The 22148-nt window shown below is 35.8% G+C and overlaps 1 protein-coding gene across 1 annotated transcript in view; it reads left to right on the top strand.

The window, feature by feature from the left end:
• MTREX (Mtr4 exosome RNA helicase) overlaps positions 1-22148 on the top strand; it is a 90640-nt gene that overhangs the window by 16897 nt on the left and 51595 nt on the right. The window contains exons 9-16 of the mRNA XM_069096508.1: positions 3690-3788; positions 4097-4199; positions 4362-4493; positions 6264-6343; positions 9528-9638; positions 12478-12579; positions 17311-17436; positions 20888-21038. Of these exons, the coding sequence (XP_068952609.1) occupies positions 3690-3788; positions 4097-4199; positions 4362-4493; positions 6264-6343; positions 9528-9638; positions 12478-12579; positions 17311-17436; positions 20888-21038 (904 nt within the window). The remainder of the gene's footprint in view (positions 1-3689; positions 3789-4096; positions 4200-4361; positions 4494-6263; positions 6344-9527; positions 9639-12477; positions 12580-17310; positions 17437-20887; positions 21039-22148) is intronic.

Below are 22148 nucleotides of genomic sequence, written 5' to 3'. Positions count from 1 at the left end.
CGTTTTAGCCATTCAGGAAATATTAAAGACATTGAAACCTAGGTATAGCAAAAATTAAAACCTATATTTACTTTCTAAAAAACCATGTTAACTACTAAAATTCTTTAGCATTGATAATAAAATTAAAGTTCTGTCAGAAGTGACTTTTTTCTTGTTTATTATTTTTATTTTAATTATTAAAAATAAATATATGTGTTTATATAGCCATAAAGCTATACATACATATTGGTACATATACACGTATATAGCTACATATACATACATATCTATGTATAACATAGATTATGTGTCTCCATATATGCACATATCTATATAGATGGATAGTTAAGATATAAATATGCACATACACAGATATCTTTTTTTCCGTCTCTCTGATATTTCCCAGCATATCCTTCCCCATCATTGAGAGCCATTCATCGTATATAATAAAGAATAAAAAAGACATTTCACAAATTTAGCAAAACTACACATTACAAAAAAATATATTCCAACATTTATCTGGCATTATATTCCCTATTTCATACCTATAATTTCCCCTTCTCTGCAGAGACAGGAGGGAGTATTCTTCTTTAAGGCTGAACTCTGTCATTAGTATTTCAGAGCATTTGTTTTCAATTTTTTTTTTAAAGCAGTCGGGGTTAAGTAACTTGCTCAAGGTTACACGGCCAGTTATTTCTGGGTGTTGTGCTTAGCGTCTGAGCCCGGATTTGATCCCCAGGTCATCCCGACACTGGAGCCGGTGCTCTTACTCACTGAGCCACCTGGCTGCCCCCGTTTTCAATTTTTTAAATTGTTTTTTCCACTGATGTTGTCATGTACTTTAGTTCATATGAGTCTTCCCATGTTTCTTCACATTCACCATACCCATCATTTTTCATTGCATATTAATATTCCTTTACATTCATATACCATCTCTTGTTTAGCTCTTCCCCAGTTGATGAGTATCTCCTTTGTTTCCAGGATTTGATCAGTGTGAAGTAAAATCTCGGGAGTTTTTTCAATTTGTATTTCTTTTGTAGTTAATGATTTAGTGCATTCTTTTGTTGTTGACCTGTTTGTTCCTGTCTTTTGACTACTTAGATCTAGAACTGGAAAGGACTTCAAAGGCCATCTAGATCAACCCCTTCATTTGATAGACGAGGAAACTAAAGTCCAAGAAGTGACTTGCCCAAGTTCACACAGGTCATAAACATCAGATTCTTTATACTGTGCCATGTCTCACCCTTATCAGAGATATTTGATAAAAAGATTTATAATAGGGATCCAAAGATAGTTCAGTATTAGAGAAATAACATAATCATGTTTAAAACAAAAACATTTAAAAAACAGATTATTGTATCAATAGATTTAGAAAAGACCTTTGACAGGGTGGCTAGGTGGCGCAGTGAGTAAAGCCGGCCCTGGAGTCAGGAGGACCTGAGTTCGGTTCTGGCCTCAGACACTTAACACCCACACACACACAAAAACTAGCCGTGTAACTTTGGGCAAGTTACTTAACCCCAATTGCCCTCAAAAAAACCCCAAAAGGGTGGCCAGGTGGCTCAGTGAGTAAGAGCACCAGCCCCAGAGTCAGGATGACCTGGGATCAAATCCAGGCTCAGATACTTAGCACCACACCCAGAAATGACTGACATGTAACCTTAAGCAAGTTACTTAACCCCAATTGCTTTAAAAAAAAAAAAAAAGAAAGAAAAGACCTTTGACAAAGTATGATGGTTGTTCTCAAAACCCTACAAGGTAATATAGGCTTTATACCTTAAAATAAATTTTTATTGATTTGGGGGGAGGTAGGCACAGTCCCTGAATCCCTATTTCCTCTGTATCCTTCCTGCATCTGCTCCCAAACTGCCTTTTGTTTTTTTGTGAGGCAGTTGGAGTTAAGTGACTTGCCCTTGCCCAGGGTCATGCAGCTAATAAGTGTCAAGTATCTGAGGCCGAATTCAGGTCCTCCTGACTGTAGGGCTGGTACTCTATCCACTGCACCACCTAGTGCTGTCCAAGCTTTCTTTTTTAAGAAATATTTTTTTAAAAAGAAGGAAGAAGAGAAAATTACATGAAACTAACCAACTTATTAAAAAAAAATCTGACATTATGTTCAATGGCATATTCTCCCATGGTCCTTCACCTTTGCAAAGAAGCGAATGATGGGGAATGGTATTTTTCATTAGGAATTAAGCTTGGTCGTTATAATTTGATAGCCTTCAGTTTTGCTTGTTTTGTTGTTTCCATTTGCACTTTCATACTCATTATGTGTATGACTTTCTACCTCCACGGCAACCTCCCTTCTCTTTATTTAAAACCTCTCTATTAAAAAAGCGTCTTTTAATTCAGACCCTTATTATAACATCTCATCTAGTTTATTGCCACGGCCTTCTGAATGGACTCCCTACCTCATCTCGCTTTATCTCCAGTCTGTTTTCCACATTAGTGGCAGAGTGATTTTCCTTTTGCTCACATATGATCATGTCACATCCCTGTTGGGATAACTCCATTGGAGAAATTACAGTGGCCCCATGTGGTCTCAAGAATTAAGTATAAACTCTGTTCTGTTTTAAAGACCCAACCTATCTTTCTAGCCTCATCATTATACTACTTTATTGCTGCTTTTGCACTATGCATTTCAGCCAAATTGGCCTTCTCTTTTTTTCTTTACACAAAGCATTCTATGTCTTGTCTCTGGGTTTGAAGGGGAATTAATCTTTAAAGATTTAAGTTTATACAAAACTCTTAAACTCAAAGGAATGGTGCTTTGGGAGCTTTCAGGGAAGCTCTCATTTTTTCTCTTACAGACTGTAACAGTTGCCAGCTGATCAACAGACATCCTTTTCCTTATAGAATGCCAATTGTTATTTTGGGGCATCTAGAAATCTCTGTTGTTTGAGTGAAGCTTTGAGAGCTGCAGAGGCGAAGTCTATAATTTTGGTAGTGTGGGTTATTTGACCCAAATAACAGTGTGACCTTTTATTTCAGGCATTACATTTGAATCTTTTAAGTCAGTAGCGGGTGGCTATGACTATGCTACTGTGACTTAAAAGTTTTCTTTTTTCACATATGTTCTTTAAATGTTTCTTCTTAAAAATTATTATGAGGATTTAAAGAGATTTTTCTCCTATGGATTAAGTGTTTGGACCATTTTATTTTAATAACTTAGTGTTAATAACTAGAATTTCTGTAGTATTTTAAGGTTTACAAAGCACTTTACAAATAATCTCTTTTTATTCCCATAACCACCCTGAAAGGTAGGTGCTATTATTATACCCCTCTTGGCTTTTTTTGGTTTTTTTGTTTTTGTTTGGGGGGGAGGGGTTGGAAGGTGATTGGGGTTAAGTAACTTGCCCAAGGTTACACGGCTAGCTTTTGTGTGTGTGTGTGTGTGTTAAGTATCTAAGGCTGGAGCCGAACTCAGGTCCTCTGAACTCCGGGGCCCACGCTTTACTCACTGCGCCACCTAGCTACCCCTTATTATCTCCCTCTTAAAGGTAAGGAAACTGAGGCAAACAGGTCAATAAACTAGTAAGTAAGCGCCTCAGGCCAAATTTGAACTTGTATCTTTCTAACTTCAGGAATCTATCCATTGTGTCACTTATCTGCCTCAGTATCTTAAAGGCTCAAAAGAAATTTAGCTAGAAAAAAATGTATATGCTTAAGGAGTAAACTATTTTCAGTTTTTCTTAAAATTTATTTTACAGCCTTGCCATGTAATTTACACAGATTATCGACCAACTCCATTGCAACATTATATCTTTCCAGCAGGGGGAGATGGCCTTCATCTTGTTGTCGATGAAAATGTAAGTGGTTTTCATGTATTGTTTTTTCCTTAGTCATAAATCTTTTGTGTTTTAACCATAAATGGTAGGTGAAGGCCCGGTTTCTTTATTTAGGCTTTTGTTTATAAACTTCTTTGTATAGGTTTTAGTATCATGTGGAAATCATGTGAATCTTTCAGAAATTAATTATTTTAGTCAACTTGATGTAATTTTTTTCTTTTATGCTAAGAAATTACTTTTGTTTGAGAAGAAAATTTGTGATACGAAAGGTGTTTAAATTATGTCAACATTTTTGATAAAATTGCATAAAAGAATAACTTTGGTTCCAGGGTGATTTCAGAGAAGATAATTTTAATACTGCAATGCAAGTGCTTAGAGATGCAGGAGATTTGGCAAAAGGAGATCAGAAGGGGAGGAAAGGAGGAACGAAAGGTAATCTCTAATTTTGCTTTGAAATTAGTTTGTTATTCATTTTCAAATTTTTTGATGTTAAAATTAGATTTTGTTTTTAGAAGGTTTCAGAGATATATGGGTTTAAATGAATGATTTTTGTAAAAAAAAAAAAACTCTTAAGCCAATCCTTTGTCTTTACAGGACCATCAAATGTGTTCAAAATTGTGAAGATGATAATGGAAAGAAATTTTCAGCCTGTCATCATTTTTAGTTTCAGTAAAAAAGACTGCGAAGCGTATGCCCTCCAGATGACCAAATTAGATTTCAACACAGGTACTAGTGCACTTCAGTACAATTTTTTTATGTTAAATTTATTTTCTTGGTTACTCTTTTTTTATGTGACAAGTTTTTAAAATTAGTAATGTCTTACTTTTCCCTGCATTTTTCTTTTGCTTTTTTTTTGGAGGGGGGAGGGCAATTGGGGTTGTGACTTGCCCCAGATCACATGACTAGTTTTTTGTATTAAGTGTCTGAGGCTGAATTTGAACTCAGGTCCTCCTGACTCCATGACCGATGCTCTATTCACTGCGCCACCTAGCCACCCCTAGAAATCTAGATTATCAAGATGTGTTCATGAAGCTTGAGGAAGAATTCGTGGATGTTTTAGAAACAACTGATAGAAATGAGTTCATGGCTCTTTTAATATTAAGTATGCCAAGTCTTCTTTTGAGTTAGTGGTCAGAATTTCCACAGTACACTTACACTAAAGTGTATATGACTTTATGATTTTCTGTTAAATTGAGAAATGCTTCTATTTCCTGGATGATACTGATTTGGGTAATATTTTTATGCAGCAGAACATAACTCATTTAACCTTTAAGTTTTCAGAATACTATCCAAACTCTGCTCTCAAAGTTAACCATTTTAAAAGTAAAAGAATTTCACTTATACAGACTAAATTAATAAGAGAAGCAAGATATAAATGTTACCTTGTGTTTTGTTTTGTTTTATAAAGAAAAGGCCAGGAGCAGATAGGTAGTGTAGCGAATATAGCACTGACCCTGGAGTCAGGAGGACCTGAATTCAAATCTGGCCCCAGACATTTGACACTTGCTAGCTTTATGACCTTGGGCAAGTCATTTAACCCCAATTGCCTTGCCTTCTACCCTTCAAAAGAGGAAAAGTCCTATCTAAATCTTTGGTTTACATTTAGTATGAGGAAAAACTAACCTCATGATTTCATGCTGCTAGGAAGCACAGTGGATAGAGTGCCTGAGCTGGAGTCAGGAAGAGCTGAGTTCAGATCCTGCCTCAAACACTAACTGTGTGACTTTGGGCAAGTCACTTAATCTATGTTTGCCTCATTTTCTTCATCTGATAATAGAATCTACCTCCCAGGGTTGTTCTAAGGATCACATGAGGCCTTTTTTTTTTTTTCTTTACTTTTTGGAGGGGGGAAGGAAGGGCAGTTGAGGTCAAGTGGCTTGCCCAAAGTCATATGGCCAGTAAATATGTCAAGTGTCTGAGGCCAGATGTGAATTCAGGTCCTCCTGACTCCAGGGCCAGTGCTCTATTCACTGTACCACCTAGCTGTCCCAGTCATTAATATTTTTAGAACTCAGTTTCCTTATTTGTAAGATGAGAAGATTGGGCCTTTCCCATTCTTGATGTTAAAAACTAGTTAACTTGGCACAACTAATTTTATGTGCATTTTAAAGCATCATGGGGGAAAAAAACAACCTTTGAAGTAGTCAGCTACTGGATTGATAGTGTGTGATATGTTTTCTTAACTTCTTGGGTGGGCAACCCATAAAGTTATTTCATTGATATAATAATCCGGTACTAAAATTATTATAACAGCAAAGATATTCTTTGGTGGCATGTCAGTATTGTTTGGTAGTTATATAATAGCAACTATCTTAAAGACATTTTGCCTCTCCATGTTTAATGTTTATTAAGCAAGTTTAGATTTGCATAATGAATTTTCCCCTATCTGGTAGTATTTAAGTAATTTTTAAAAATCATGTAATTTGGATACCATCTGATACCTTTTAGGTGATTGGTTTCTTGATAATAGCTTCAACTGGAACTTTTTTCTTTTAGCTGAAGAAAAGAAGATGGTTGAAGAAGTATTTAATAATGCAATTGACTGCTTATCTGATGAGGATAAAAAGCTTCCTCAGGTAAGTGCTAAAGCAGTTAACCTAAGCATTGTTATTAATAGTCCTTCTCTATCTTTAAGATGTTAAAATATTATTTCTGCAACATGGCTACAAGTACGACTTTATATTTTGCTTTCAACAGCACCTAAGGTTTTTGCTTTTCATTTCTTTGCATTTGCCTTTTTTTTCCCAAATGATTAATCAAATTCTGCTTTACATCATTCATTTCTACCAGATTTTGAGTTACAAATATTTTCCCTGTTTTTCCCCTACCCACCTCCCCAAAATAGCAGTCCCACAGGATATCCCCTCCTCCAATCAGCTCTCTCCCATATCATCTCCCACACACCCTTCGACTTTTCCAGTAGGGCATGGTGGATCTCTGTGCCCCAGTGCCTGTATATCTTATTTCCCAGTTACATAAAAAATAGTATTAATAATATATAAATATATATGCATATATATATATATTTTTTTTAACATTTGATTTTAAAACTTTGAATTACAGATTCATTCCCTTGCTCTCTTGGCCCCCACCCTTACTGGGAAGATGTACATGTGTAGCTATACAAAACATTACCATAGTAGATATATTGTAAAAGACTGACTATATTTCTGTCTCTCCTGTCCCACCTCCCACTTGTTCTATTCTCTACTTTGATCCTGTTCCTTTTTAACAGTGGTTGCTTCCAACTTCCCTCCCCACCAGCCTGCCTTCCCTTCCATCATTCCCCCCTCTCATCCCCTTCCCCCTATTCTCTTGTAAGGTGAGATACCCTATTTAGTATGTATGTCAATTCCTCCCTGAGCCAAATTCAATGAGAATAAGGTTGACTCATTCCCTTTTGCTTTCCTGTTCTTCCCCTTCATTGTAACCATTTTCCCTTGCCTCTTCTATGTGAGATAATTTACCCCATTCTGTCTCTCTCCAACTCCTCTCATTATATTCCTCTCTCACCTCTTAATTTCACCTTTGAAGTATCATCCCTTCCTATTAAATTGGTCCTGTGCCCTCTATCTATGTATACCTGTAAACATGTATACACACATTCATATGTGTATTCATATGCCCATATACCCTCCTACATAGACATATATATATATATATATATATATTTCTATTCCCCTCAACTATTTTCATACTGAGAAAAATTTCTCAGTTACAATTATCGTTTTTTCATGTGGGAATGTAAATTTTCCCTGTTTAGCTTCTCACATTTCTCTTGCTTCTATCTGAATGTCACATTTTCTATTCAACTCTGGTTTTTTCATCAAGAATGCTTGAAAGTCCTCTATTCCACTGAATGACCATATTTTCCCCTGAAACATGATACTCAGTTTTGCTGGGTAGGTGATTCTTGGTTTTAATCCCAGCTCCTTTGACCTCTGGAATATCACATTCCAAGTCCTTTGGTCCCTCAGTGTAGAAGCTGCCAGATCCTGAGTTATCCTGTTTGTGTTTCCAATATTCAAATTGTTTCTTCCTGGCTGCTTGTAATATTCTCTCCTTGATTTGGGAATTCCGGAACCTGGCTATAATATTCCTAGGAGTTTTCTTTTTGGGATCTTTTTCAGGAAGTGATCAGTGGATTCTTTCAACCTCCATTTTGCCCTCTGGTTCTAAAACATCAGGGCAGTTTTCCTTGGGAATTTCTTGGAGGATGATTTCTAGGTTCTTTCTTTGATCATGGCTTTCAGGTAGTCCAATAATTTTTAAATTATCTCTCCTGGATCTATTTTCTAGGTCAGTGGCTTTTCCCATGAGATATTTCACATTGCCTTCTCTTCTTTCATTTGTTTGGATCTATTTAACAGCATCTTGATTTCTCATAAAGTTACTAGCTTCCATTTGCTCTAATTTAATTCTGAAGGAGTGATTCTCCTCAGTGAGCTTTTGAGATTCTTTTTCCATCTGGCAAATTTGGAATTTTAAGACATTCTTCTCCTCATTGCCTTTTTGAGCCTCTTTTGCCATTTGAGATAGTCTATTTTTTAAGGTGTTATTTTCCTCAGTCAGGCTGTTGTCTCTCATTTCATAATTTTCTTGCATCGTTCTCATTTATCTTCCCAATTTTTCCTCCACTTCCCTTATCTGCTTCTTAATGTCCTCTATGGCCTGTAACCAGTTCATATTTTCCTTTGAAGCTTTTGGTACAGGAGTTCTGACGTCACTGTCTTCCTCCTGTTCCATGCTTTGATCCTTTCTGTCCCCAAAATAGGAGTCTAATATTAGATTCTTCTGTTTGCTTTACTTCCTTTGCCTGGTCATGTTGCCACTCAATTTCTTGACTTTTGGGCTTTTTGCCACAGTAGGACTCTGCCACCAGACAGGGGAGCTTTCGTACCAAACGCTGGGGTTTTTTCAGCTGCCGAAGGTCTTAGTTGGGTGCCCTCTCTCAGGCCTCCACACACTCTGGCAAGCAGGTTACACAGTCCAGGACCTTCACCCTAGACTGCAATCCAGATCTAAGCAGGTTAAAGCAAGAGCGCTTACCCCTCAGAGTGGTTGCTTGGTCCCCCTACACTCTGCAGGCAGGAGCTGAAACTGCCATGTGGGGGTGGCTGCACAGCCACGGCTCCTCAGCAGCAAGAGGAAAGAGACTGACATACTCCCAACTACTGGATCCCAAAGTCCACACTGCACTGACCTCTCAACTTTGTCCTTAGCATCTATGTGTTGATAATTCTGGAAACCGCCACAGCTGCTGGTGATCTGAAGTCCCTCCAGTCAATGGCTGGTCAGGCCACCCTGGGGCTAAAACCTCCAGCTCCCATGGAGCTGTGGTTAGCTCCCAGAGCGCTGTGCTGGCCACTTGCTGCCATCCTGCCGGGCTTTCCTCAGCAGGAGGTTAGCTTCTCTGTGTCATTTTGTGGGTTCTGTAGCTTCAAAGTTTGTTCAGAGTCCCCTTTTACATGAATTGGGTGAGCTGGAAGTGGGAGCCCCACGGAAGTCCTGTTTTTACTCTGCCATCTTGACTCCGACCCCTGCATTTGCCATTTTTAAGTTAATATTTCTCTGGAGGCTATGGTATAAAGGCACCAAATACTTTTAGATATGAAAAGATTATTATCTTAACTCCAGTATGTGAATAAATTAACTCGTGGTCTGCATATGCATTAAAAATAGTTAAAATATAACCCAAACATTGGAAGTCAAATATAAGAAAAAAAATTGCCATTTAAAAATTTTATTCTTTATTTGCAGGTTGAGCATGTGCTTCCTCTTTTGAAGAGAGGAATTGGTATTCATCATGGTGGCTTGCTTCCTATTTTGAAAGAGACCATAGAAATTCTCTTTTCAGAAGGATTGATAAAGGTATGGTTATAATTGTTTAATTGCAATTTAAAAAATCACACCTGATGAAGCTTTTGGCAAGTTAGAGTAAAGGCCATCACCAGCTTTTGTTTTGTTTTTACTATCCTGTACTTTTTTGTTTCCTTGTATAACTTCATTACTTTATGGTCAGCTAGATAATTGAGTATCTCAGAAAGCTTTCTATTCTGTATACATGGATTTTTTTTTTCTTTTTTGCTTATATCTAGCATAACTCCTGTTATGGTAGCGATTTTGATGAAGACAGCGCTTTTCTGACTGAAGCAGTGCTGATCCTGCAGAAGAACTGTTATTTCCGATAGATCATCTCTTGAAGAGCTCACTTTATAGTTCAGGCTAGGAGTAGAATTACTTGGTAGATTCAGAAGAGGAAGACAGATCCTTCAGACTAAGGTCTGATTAAAAATAATTAATACCTATACCCAGTGAGAATTACTGGAATATGGCATATGATGACCAAAATAATGGTCCTAAGCTTTTAGTTTATTGGTTTTGAATTATAGTATCCAAAGATTAGAGCTGGGAAGGGCCAGAGTCCATTGAGTGCTCCCCCTTCACTCCCATTTTACATCTGAAGAAACTAGAGAAGATAAGTGACTTGCTTAGGATAATACAGCTTGTGTCAGAATCATATGGTTTGCAGCTGAATTTGAATTTGACTTATGAAATAGCCAGTTGAAGTACAGAAGCAGAACTATAGAACTTTTAAAAATTAAATTTTTTTCAAACAACAAAAATCTGTTCTCTCTCCCTTGCCTCCCAGCTACTGCCTAATATAGAATGGAAAAAACAAAACAAAAGAAAACACCTGCAATAGATATTTATTGTTAACAGAACAATTCCACATTAGCCATGTATAAAGGAAAAGGGAGAGAGAGAGAGAGTGATTCTACACTTTGAATGTATAGCTTGTTTCATCATCCTGGTTCATTCTTACACTGATCACTTTGAAAGTTCGAAGATTTTCAAAACTGTGTGTCTATATAATATTGTTGTCATTGTACAAATTATTCTTCTGGTTTACTTCATTTTGTATTATTTCATTCAAATTTCCTCCACTTTCTCTGAAACTTTCCTTTCATTTTTTTTTTTTTTTTGCTTTTTGGAGGGCAATTGGGGTTAAGTGACTTGCCCAAGGTTACACAGCTTATTTTTGTGTTAAGTGTCTGAGAATGGATTTGAACTGAGGTCCTCCTGACTCCAGGGCTGGTGCTCTATTCACTGCGCCACCTAGCCACCCCTAAAAGAGATTCTTTTTTTTTTCATCATTTCTTTCCGGATACTAGTACTTGTATTTGTATATCACAAGCTATTCAGTTGTTTCTCAACTGATGGCTACCCCTTGAGATTCCAGTACTTGGCTACTACAAAAAAAGTGCTATAAAAATTTTTATTCATCCCTAGTTAGACTTTGTAAAGTTTGTGAATAATCTCTCCTTTAATTTATATTACCTCCAATTCTCGCTTCTCTTTCTTGTTTTATCTGTTGAATGAAATGAGTTCTGTGAGTGTGTGTGTGTGTGTGTGTGTGTGTGTGTGTGTGTGTGTGTGTAAAGGTATGTGTTCTTCCCTCCTTTGACCAGTTCATATGAGAGTGAGGTCCTAGTGTCAACCATTTGCCCCACTCCCTCCTCATTTGAATGGACTTCTACTTTCTCACTGGTGATGTGAGATAATGTTTCCTAACCTTCCCCAGCAGTACGTTCCTTTTACCCTGCCTTTTCATTCTTTTATGGTATAGTAGAACCACTCTTCTGTCCAGTTAGACTCCTTAAGGACAGATATGTCATTTCTCCACATTAGAATGTAAGCAATTTTTTTTCTTGTTCAATCCTTTATTATTTATTCATGTTTACCTTTTTGTGTTCCTTTTCACTCCTGTTTTTGAACTTCAAAATTTTTACACCACTAGGTTTTTTGTCTTTTTTCAAAAAGGATGTTTGGAGGTCCTCTCCTTTAAGGTTTTTTTCACCCCTAAAAGATTATACTCATTTTTCTGCATAAGTTATTCTTGGCTATAAGCTTATATCTTTTACCTTCTGAAATATCACATTCTAAAGTTCTATGCTCCTTTACAGTGGTTGCTGCTACATTGTTTATGATTCCTGAGCGTGGCTCCTTGGTACTATGTAGTCTTCTGAACATTAAAAAGGCATAGTGCTGTGATTACTCAAAATTTACATGGTATTGTTGCCACAAAAACAAATAGGTAAATGGAACACACTTAGCTCTGCTTTTCTAGGTTTTTTTTCTTATTTATAGAAGCTTGATTTCTCTTAAATCTTTATTGAGTACTAACAGATGAGAATAGAGTGTTCTTTGTAATCCATAGTTCTTCTGAACTGAGGGTTGAGCATTCTTCTTTTTCCCATAAGTATGAGACCCTTAAGAAACAAAATTTGTCACTTTTCATTGACCTATCAGGTTTTAGAAAAAATACTCTGCAATTGCTGTGAAATATTTTCTATATTGTCTTGACTTATAAAAAATTCTCCATTACTCTTTGTTTTTAAAAGTATGTTCAAAAAGGATTTGATTACATCTGTCAACTCTTTTAGTCATTTTGCTTTGGTTAAGTAACTGATTTTATTGAGCAATGATTTTATGTATGGGTTACATATTCTTTAAGGGGTATCACAGTAAGTTAAAATAGTTTGATAATATGTCTTCGGATTTTTAAGAAATCTTAGATAACTCTTATTTCTTAGTTTTAAAAATCATTAGTAAATATTTAATGTAATGCAAAAAGGAGGTTTGCATATTAGAATATTTGTGGTTCAAAAAGAAAAGGTGTTCATTTATGTATTTTCCCCTTATGTAGGCCTTATTTGCAACAGAAACTTTTGCTATGGGAATTAACATGCCGGCCAGGACTGTGTTGTTTACAAACGCCCGTAAATTTGATGGGAAAGATTTTCGATGGGTACGTAACATTACAAGACAACATGTTGAATTAATTTCCACTTTTTATCTGATAATTTTGTGTCATATTCAATTTTAAAAAATCTGAAAATGCTGTGATTTTGAAGCATTTCATTCCATAGTAAGTGATATCATATACTATGCTTATTTGTCTACATTCTCTTTTTTGTGTGGATATTTTCTTTTTTAAATGAGGGCTTGCCCTTTTACTGTGACCTGGTGATTATGAGAACACTGCTTTTGGAAACCTTAATCAAAATAGTTCCTAAGGCACAACAGAATCTGCCTGGGTTGGGGAAATTGGTTGCAGACTCCAGCTGCCTAGAGTTGTTCTCTTGAGTCTTTTTAAGTGTGACGATTAAGAAGTTAAGTGTACCCCATGACATCTAGTGAGTAATGAAAGATCCAAAGACCTAACATCAAATTCATCTTCAATACTTAAAATCCTAAGAAAATACTTTTTATTGCTTTTTGTCTTTGTACTATAATTATGAAATATCCTGATATACCTTCCCTCTCTAATAACACCATAGAACCTTGCCTTATAACAGAAAATATGTCAAGTGAAAACCAGTCAACAAATCAAGTGTGGCAACATCCTACACTGCAAGTCTTCAACATCTCTACCAGCAATAGAGAAGTTTCTTTCTCATTTGCTCACTAGACCCAGCTTTCATTTTCCCTTTCATTTACATTATTATTGCCATTATATCTGTTGTTGTCTTGGTTCTGCTGTGTAGAAGCACTAGATATCCTTCCTCCCTCCCCCTCTCCCACTTTTTTCCACTATGAAAAGGCTTCTCTGAACATTTTGGTATATGTGGATCTGTGTTTTGTCTTTCACTGACTAAAGTTGCATGTTTACTAGTGGGATTGTTGAATCAAAAGTACTAAAGAGTTTAGTAACTTGTTTCATATAACTACAGATTGTTAACAAAACAGCTTTTATACAGAGAAAGTATTTTTTGCCCAGGATTATCTCATAATTTTAAGTAATTAAAATTGTCTACCCTGGTTTTCTAGCATAATTCCTTCAGTACTATAATAGGTTGACTATCTAAGGAATAGTATCTTTTGCCTTTCATCTCTCCCATTCCCTAATATATCATCTGCCTGCTCTAATATAAAATTAGGACAGGGGGAGGTATTTAGCACTGTGTATTTCCCAACTTTGTGTGGAGAGTTTTCTATTAATCTTAGACATTCTCACTCCAATTTTTTTTAATATTTAATTTTTTTCCTTAATTGCATGTAAAAACAACATTCATTTTTTTAAATTTTGAGTTCCAAATTCCTGCTCTCCTTCCCCTCTACTCCCCCTCCTTGAGACAATAAACAATGACTGTAAAGATTTATATATTAATCATGTTGTGAAAGAAAACACAGACCAAAAAACCACAAAAAAACAAAGTGAAAAATAGTATGCTTTGATCTGCATTCAGTTCTTTATCTGAAGGTAGATAACATTTTTTGTTGTGAATCCTTTGGAATTATGGATCATTGTATTGCTCCCACCCCAATTATTAAAGAACATTTATCCTGAGCTATGTTGTTATCATTAACCAAGATACTTCAGGATTTTGTCTCCTTTTTAAGTGAGGCTACTTTTGTGTTTTTGAGAGACAGGGAATGGCATCTGGGAGTGATTGGAGGTTAGTGTTTTCATTAGGATTTTACTTGCCTTCATGTTTCAGGTTTGAGGAAAGTCCCTTCGTTCCAGGGTAAGAAGGACCCAGGTTAGCCACTCCTAAAGACTAAATACTCAATTTAGAGGAAAAAAAGTGAGCTGCTTGTTTAATATTTTGCTGACTATGTGCAACAGGAAGCTTTTTTTTCTTTTGGAAATAGTTATAAAGGTGACCATGGACCTTAAAAGTGAAACATTTTGCCTTGGTTTTATCCTTTTAAAAATATGAGAAGCAAAATGTCTGTAACCTTCAGTGATAGTTTTCTTAACTTAAGATGCATAGAATTTTTCTTTAACTTAATTGGTTGGTTGTTTTTTGTAATTTAAATTTTTTCCCCAATTACATGTAAAAACAATTTTAGCATTCTTTTTTCAGATTTTCAGTTCCAAATTCTCATCTTCCCTCCCCTCCCCTACATTGAGAAGGCAAGCAATTTGACATAGATTATATGTGTGCAGTCCTGCAAAACACATTTCCACATTGCTATGAAAGAACCAAAAAATGCCAAGAAAAAGAATCTTCGATCTGCATTCAGGCGTTACCAGTTCTTTCTTTGGATATGGACAGCACCTTTCATCATAAGTCTTTCAGAATTGTTATGGATACTTGTGTGGGTTAAAATAACTAAATTGGGGCAGCTAGGTGGCTCAGTGAATAGAGCATTGGCCCTGGAGTCAGGAGGACCTGAGTTCAAATCCGACCTCAGACACTTAACACAAAAGTCTGTGTGACCTTGGGCAAGTCCTTAACCCCAATTGCCCTCCAAAAAGCAAAACCAAAAAAAAAAACACCTAAGTTATTCACAGTAAGTCATCATAAAACAGTGCTATTTAGCTTACAACTCTTAGAATACAAAAAATTAGATTCACGCAGAAAACTGACACAAGACAGCTAGGTGGCGCAGTGGATAGAGCAGCAGCCGTGAAGTCAGGAGGACCTGACTTCAAATCTGGCCTCAGATGCTTACTAGCCGTGTGACCCCACACAAGTCACTTACCCCCAATTACCTCCAAAAGAAAAAGAACACACACACTCACTCACTCTCTCTCTATATCTCTTAGATTCATGAAAAAAAACTAATATATATTTACACATAGTTGTCATGCATCCTACTAAGTAGGTACTGAATATGCTCAAAATAATTTAACTTTTTCTTAATAATTTATGCTTTTGAATATTGGTTATTTAGTGTGCTATAATGTGTTGAAAGTCTATTGAGATGTATAGGGCATTTAACCACTATAATAACCCCATATAATTTTCCTTATTTCCTGTCTTGTGAATTTATTGTAATTATTTTGTTCACCCTTGCATTTAGACTTTCAACTGCTTTTTCTTACTCCTTGTAGTACTGAATATAATAGCTCTCTTGCCTCATTCAAATTTGCTATTTCTAATTTGCTTAGAAACCAGATAATCAAGTTTTTTGGCATATTGTAAAATGCAGTAAGAGCAGATAGGCTTGAAAGGTCCCTTAGCAAAGTTATTAATCCTGACTTTTATGAGGTATCTTTTGGCTATCCAGAGCTTTTTCTTCATCCTTTTTAATTATATTCCTTAGATGTTTTTCATATAGTTCAAGTTACCACATTGCTTAATCCTGCATAGGTGAAAAATTGCATGTCTAAAGTTATGACTTTAGTCTTAGGCTGCCCCAGGCTTGACTGAAAAGCACATTTTGAGTGTTTTAAAAGGGGAAACAGCCAATCTTATTTATCATAATAGGAATTAGATGGGAAGACTTAGTTGATAGTGAGTAGTATATACCTCTTGCTGTACTTTACTCACTTTTTGACAAAATTCAACTAAATATAAAAATTCTATATATTCAGTGGTATATATAAGTTCAGTTTTTGAAATGTTATGGGCAAAGAATATGGAGAAACACAATGATTTTGTTAAGTCAATACACACTCCCTCACCTCCAACAATTTGAATCCATATAGGACTAGATGGTTTTTCGTTGGTATCAGGAACTAGTTCCGGCTTGGAAAATTCTCTCTACCAAAGGACATTAGCACCTTCTCTCTAGACAAGAATCTTGGAGAGTTGCCTAAAATACTTAGTGTTTAAGTGACTTGCCCTGAATCACACAGTGTGTGACAGGACTTGAAGCCAGTTTTTCTTGGCTTTAAGCTGGTTCACTTGCCACTATGCCATGCTGAATTACTATATCCTTAATAATAAAACAGAATTGAGCTTATTTTAAATATTTCATTAATTTTCTATTTATCTTTTTGAAGCCTATAAGTCTTTTTTTCACATAATGAGAAATTAAGAATGCTGGACAATAGGTGTCAGAGGACTTTGTGAGGTTTAAAGTCCTGACTCTGTTACAGTCATTTATGGTGTCAAAATGAAGGCCCCAGGAACCAGATTGAAATGGAATGGGGGAATGTTTAACAAAAATGAATAAAAATGAAATACACAATAGATAATGTTAATTTGTGGTTTTCTAAGTCAGTGTGAGGGATCCATTCAAAAATCACTTTCTCTTTGAGTTTGACATACTGTTTTACCTCTGTGGGCTTTGTCTCCTCATCTGTGCAATGAAAGGATTAAGAAAGATGATTTCTGGTTAGATGCTATTGTAGGTCTGGCATTGTATGATTCAGTGAAATTCTACCTAAATAAAAAGTTAACTGGTGAGGATATTGATGTTTGTATGCTAATAAATTAGCTAATGTTTTTGTTTAGCTATGGTATTAATATTTGGCACAACGTTTAAGATGTCATTTTAGAGGCAACATACAGTAATTTTCTCTTTACCACTTGAACAACTACACTTTTATACTCTACACTTGCTTAGATTTTATTTTTATATTGGTATTTCCAGCACCTAGCATAGTGACCGGCTCTTAGTAGCCACTTAATAAATGCTTCTTGATTGATTAATTCTAAAAACTTGGGCAGCTTATTTTGTGGTGTCTTAAAACATGCTAAATCTCTTTTTAGAGTATAATTTCTGTTTACAGAACAAAAATCGTTTTGAAAAACTTTTTTTGCTATTTCTTTGCTAATAGAATTTTTTAAAATCCATTTAGATTTCTTCTGGTGAATATATTCAGATGTCTGGTCGAGCTGGAAGAAGAGGTATGGATGAGAGAGGAATCGTCATTCTCATGGTGGATGAGAAGATGAGTCCAACTGTAGGAAAACAGCTACTAAAGGTCATTGTATATTATTGTTTGTTGATGTAAAACATTTTTTTGACATAGTCTTTGAAAGGCTTTTGCATTTGAATTTCAAATATTCCTGGTGAAGTGTGCCAGCTTTACCAAGCAAATGCTTTGTTTTCACTGTACTATTTGAGTTCCACTTGCAAAAATGAGGAAACAAGTATAAAGATCAACTGGAGTGCCAACTGAAAATATTTTCTCAGTATGTTTTGTCAAATCGGCTGGAGTTACTAGGTAAGAAGGTTCACAGGCTTATTCCTCTGCTCAAAAATGTCTGCTGCCATTTGGTACACTGTACATCTATGTCTTAGACATTCATTTGTGCAAACACGCCAGGGAAGATTAGCCCCACGTCTTCTATATAGAAGACCTAGTTCTTGCTGTTACATTTGTACAATGTTTTCATAGTTTTGCTCACTTCGTTCCAAATCAGCTCATGTAAGTCTTCCCAGCTGTCTCTAAAACCATCACCTTCATCATTTCTCACATCGCAGGAGTGCTTCATCATATTTATATACCAGATCTTGTTCAGCCGTTCTCCGGTTGATGGGCATCCCCTCAGTTTCCAGTTCTTTCTCACAAAGTTGTTTTCCTTTACCTAGTTGTGCTTCTTGTGTCAGTTCTTCTACTGATTTTGTATTTAATTTCAATCTGTGTCAGTTCATACAAGTCTTTGTCTTCCCAAGTTACTCTGAATCTTTCATTTTCATTGTTAGGGTGCCATAATATTCCTACATTTTAACTGAAAAACTTGTTCAGTTAATCTTCAATTGATTGTCACCCATTTCATTTCCAATTCTTTGTTACAAGAAAAAGTGCTAGTAATTTTGTATATATGGGTTCTTTCCATCAGTCTGTTGTCTCTTAAGAGTATATGCCTAGAAATGATATCACTAGGTCAAAAAGGATTAGGCCTCTTAAGATTATATGCCTAAAATTGGTATTGCCAAATCAAAAGGAATATGCAGTTTTCATTGATCCAAATTGTTTTTTAGAATTGCTACACCAATTCACAACTTCATCAGTACTGCACTGATCACTGATGTACATGTTTTCCCATGTACAGCTTTAAAATTTTATATTAAATTTACATAGGTCAAACTTTTTTTTAAATTAATAATAAATTAATTTACTTTTGCTTTTTATGCCATTGATTTTTTTTTTAAGTAATGTAATATTTAAAAACAGTGACTTAGTTACTACTTTTTTTTTTTTTTAAGCAATCGGGGTTAAGTAACTTGCTCAGGGTTACACAGCCAGTTATTTCTGGGTGTGGTGCTGAGTGTCTGAGCCCAGGATTCGATCTCCAAGTCGTCCCAACACTGGAGCCGGTGCTCTTACTCGCTGAGCCACCTGGCTGCCCCTAAGCAATTGGGGTTAAGTAACTTGCTCAAGGTTACACGGCCAGGTGTTTCTGGGTGGGTGCTAAGTGTCTGAGCCCGGGATTCGATCTCCAGGTCGTTCTGACACTGGAGCCGGTGCTCTTACTTGCTGTGCTACCTGGCCGCCCCTAGTTACTACTTTTTACTACAAGATGTTCTTGTAAACCATGTCATAAAGCAGATTGTTGTAAAATAGATTTTATTTTCCAATAGAAAAAAATGTTATCCTTTGGTCAGATGCTAGATTTTACCAGCAGCAAAATGTATAACACTCTTTACTTCAGAGTGGTCATATCGTCAGTGCCAGTACTTCTTGCCCTTCTGTGGATTACAGCTCTTTGCTTCTTCCATAGAGTGTAAACTCCTTGAGAACAGGGATTCATTTTTGTTTTTATTTTGTTGTCCCCTCAGCATCTAGTGTAGTGTTGGCATATATATATATATATATATATATATATATACACACACACACACACACACATATATATATACGTATATATATGTATATGTATATAGTAGATGCTTAATAAATGTTTGTTGATTGGTAGGATGTGTCACAGCTTGAGACATTAGGATATTCTTGAGACGTTGCAATCCCCCTCCATGCTGATGTAATGTATGAATGAAATAAAAAGCATTTATTGAGCTCTTAGTATGTGTAAGGCACTGTGCCAAGCCCTGAGGACTTTCAAGCAGCTGACATTCTCATAGAGGTAGACAGCATTTACTAGAGGATCCCGTCATAGGGTGGATGAAAAGACCCATCAGTCCTTAAGGATAATGACACATCAGAGTAGTGCGAGATGAGCCTTTGTAATTATTCTTTAAAAGTAGAATCATGCTTTCAAGCCCAGTAAAATGGGCCTACATGTCCTGTACACACCGAACAGAGGACACTCAAGTAGTAGTATTATCATAGGACTTGCAATCATAAGATTTAGTTGTGAATGAATTATTGGCTTAGTTCCTAAAGTTGTGAGAATGGACAATCACTTAACTACTCTGACCTTTCTTTTGATATTGCTAATATTGTAAAGAAAACCCTTTATAAAGGATTAAGTCCTATGTAAGTGTGAATAGTCCAGGTGCTTATTACACATAGAGAATAATGCTTATATAATATAGCACATCAGGGAAATGATGACATGAATTGCAGTTGACTTGGATTTGAGTGAGGGAGGGCTATGTGCCTCACTTTCTCTTTCAGAACGGTCGGGGCGGCCAGGTGGCTCAGCGAGTAAGAGCCAGTGTTGGGACGACCTGGAGATCGAATCCCGGGCTCAGACACTCAGCACCACACCCAGAAATAACTGGCCGTGTAACCTTGAGCAAGTTACTTAACCCCAATTGCTTTAAAAAAAAAAAAAGAACCATCTGGGTCTAGTAACCAGATATTTATCACTATTAAATTGAAACAACTCTGAGCTAGTACCCCATACCTGTCAAATTGGTTAATATGTTAGAAAAGGAAAATGACAAATGTTGGAGTAGATAGGGGAAAATTGAGACATTGGTGCATGTAATAGGTAATTTGGAGCTATGCCCAAAGGACTATAAAACTGTGCATACCCTTTGACCAAGCAAAATCACTACTGGGTCTATCTATATCCCAAAGAGATTTAAAAAAAAAAAGTAAAGGACCTATATATGCAAAAATTTCTTTTTTTGTTTGTTTTCTTTCACAACATGACTTACATGGATATTTAAAAAAACCAATTCTGTCTGTGATCGGCAGGTATATTACATGGAAAGAACATTGGAGTTAGAAAGTCAGCTAGTAAATAATGGTAATAATCCAGATGTGAGGGTCATTTGTACCTTTATGAAGAGAGTTTCCAAATCAAATATTTATAAGAAGATTAATATATATGGAAGTACTTATGAAAAGATTAATGGACCACCTATCTAGTTTTCATCTAAAAGAAAACACAAATATCACATTATATGGTATTATTTGATAGAAATTTAAAATGTTCAGCTTTTCTGTCTGTGATTGGCTGAAAATGTTACTATAACTTTATTTTTTAAACCGACAGGATTTATTTGGTCTTCTCTCTTAGGGCTCAGCTGATCCTCTCAATAGTGCTTTTCACTTGACCTACAACATGGTTCTGAATTTGCTGCGTGTAGAAGAAATTAACCCTGAGTATATGTTGGAAAAATCTTTTTATCAATTTCAGCATTATAGAGCTATTCCAGGAGTAGTAGAGAGTAAGTACAAAATCTAAATTGCCTTTTCCTAAAACTAAATTTATATTTCAGACCAGACAGCAAGATACCTAATGTTTGGTTGCATTTACAACTTTCCTTTTACTAATGTGTTAAGTTTTGGGTTTGTTGTTGTTGTTGTTTGTTTTTTTAGACTAAGATAACTTGATAAAAGAAGCTTTCCTATGTAGTTTCGTTGCTATATTTTCTAAGAAACACTTAGTAAAGTAAAAAAGAAGAAACAAAACAAAAATAGTTACGCATTAATAATTTAATATATTACAGGATAGTTATTATTCTTTCTACCCTAAGAATAGCATTACAAAAGGAGACCCACAGCATTTGCTTTCAAGGTTACTTTTTAGTCTCATATTTTTCTTTGGATCTGGATCCCATGTAGCCAGAATCTGTCAGATACTAAAAAGAAGACAAACCCTGTAGTAATACATTTTCTCATTGTTAACTCAGTAGGTCAATATTGAGGTTCTGACCAAAAAAGTAAATAAAAAATGATTTTATTTCCTGCTTTAAAAGGGAGTCATAGAAAGAAGATTGATTCCACCCATTTTTCTAAAGTCTGGAATTAAATATGAAAGCATATAGATGGGCATAAGTGCATTAAGAATCAGTACAACAGACTATCCTTATTACCCACTTTCTTCTGTATCATGAGTTCTTAACCAAGAGGGTTGTGGACAGATTTCAGTGGAATCTATACATTTGTGTGTTTTTTTTTTTAACATTTTGATAACTATTTCAATTAATTGGTTCAGTTGTAACCCTATTGCTTTTTATTTTAACCACTAAGAAAACATTCTGAGCACCGGCCCTATAGTCAGGAGGACCTAAGTTCAAATCTGGCCTCAGACACTTAAGGCATACTAGCTGTGTGACCTTGGACAAGTCACTTAACCCAAGTTGCCCTGCCTTCCCCCCTCCAAAAAGAAAAAAAAAGGATTCTTAGATTTGGTGATACAGATAAACTTGAAGGAAAGGAGGTCCATGACAAAAAAGTTTATGAACCCCAGTTCTGTATTCTTAGGTTTTAGCCATTGATGAGTAATTAGGGAAAATGAAGGAAGGTAAAATAACTGAGAGTTCCAATTGTTTCAT

The sequence above is a fragment of the Petaurus breviceps genome, unplaced genomic scaffold (genome assembly GCF_028583685.1).
Source record: "Petaurus breviceps papuanus isolate PSGF00001 unplaced genomic scaffold, PetGlider_PUasm1.0 229, whole genome shotgun sequence".
Lineage (NCBI taxonomy): Eukaryota > Metazoa > Chordata > Mammalia > Diprotodontia > Petauridae > Petaurus > Petaurus breviceps.
Note: the sequence above shows the minus strand (reverse complement) of the source record. Positions and strands in the feature narration are given on the sequence as shown.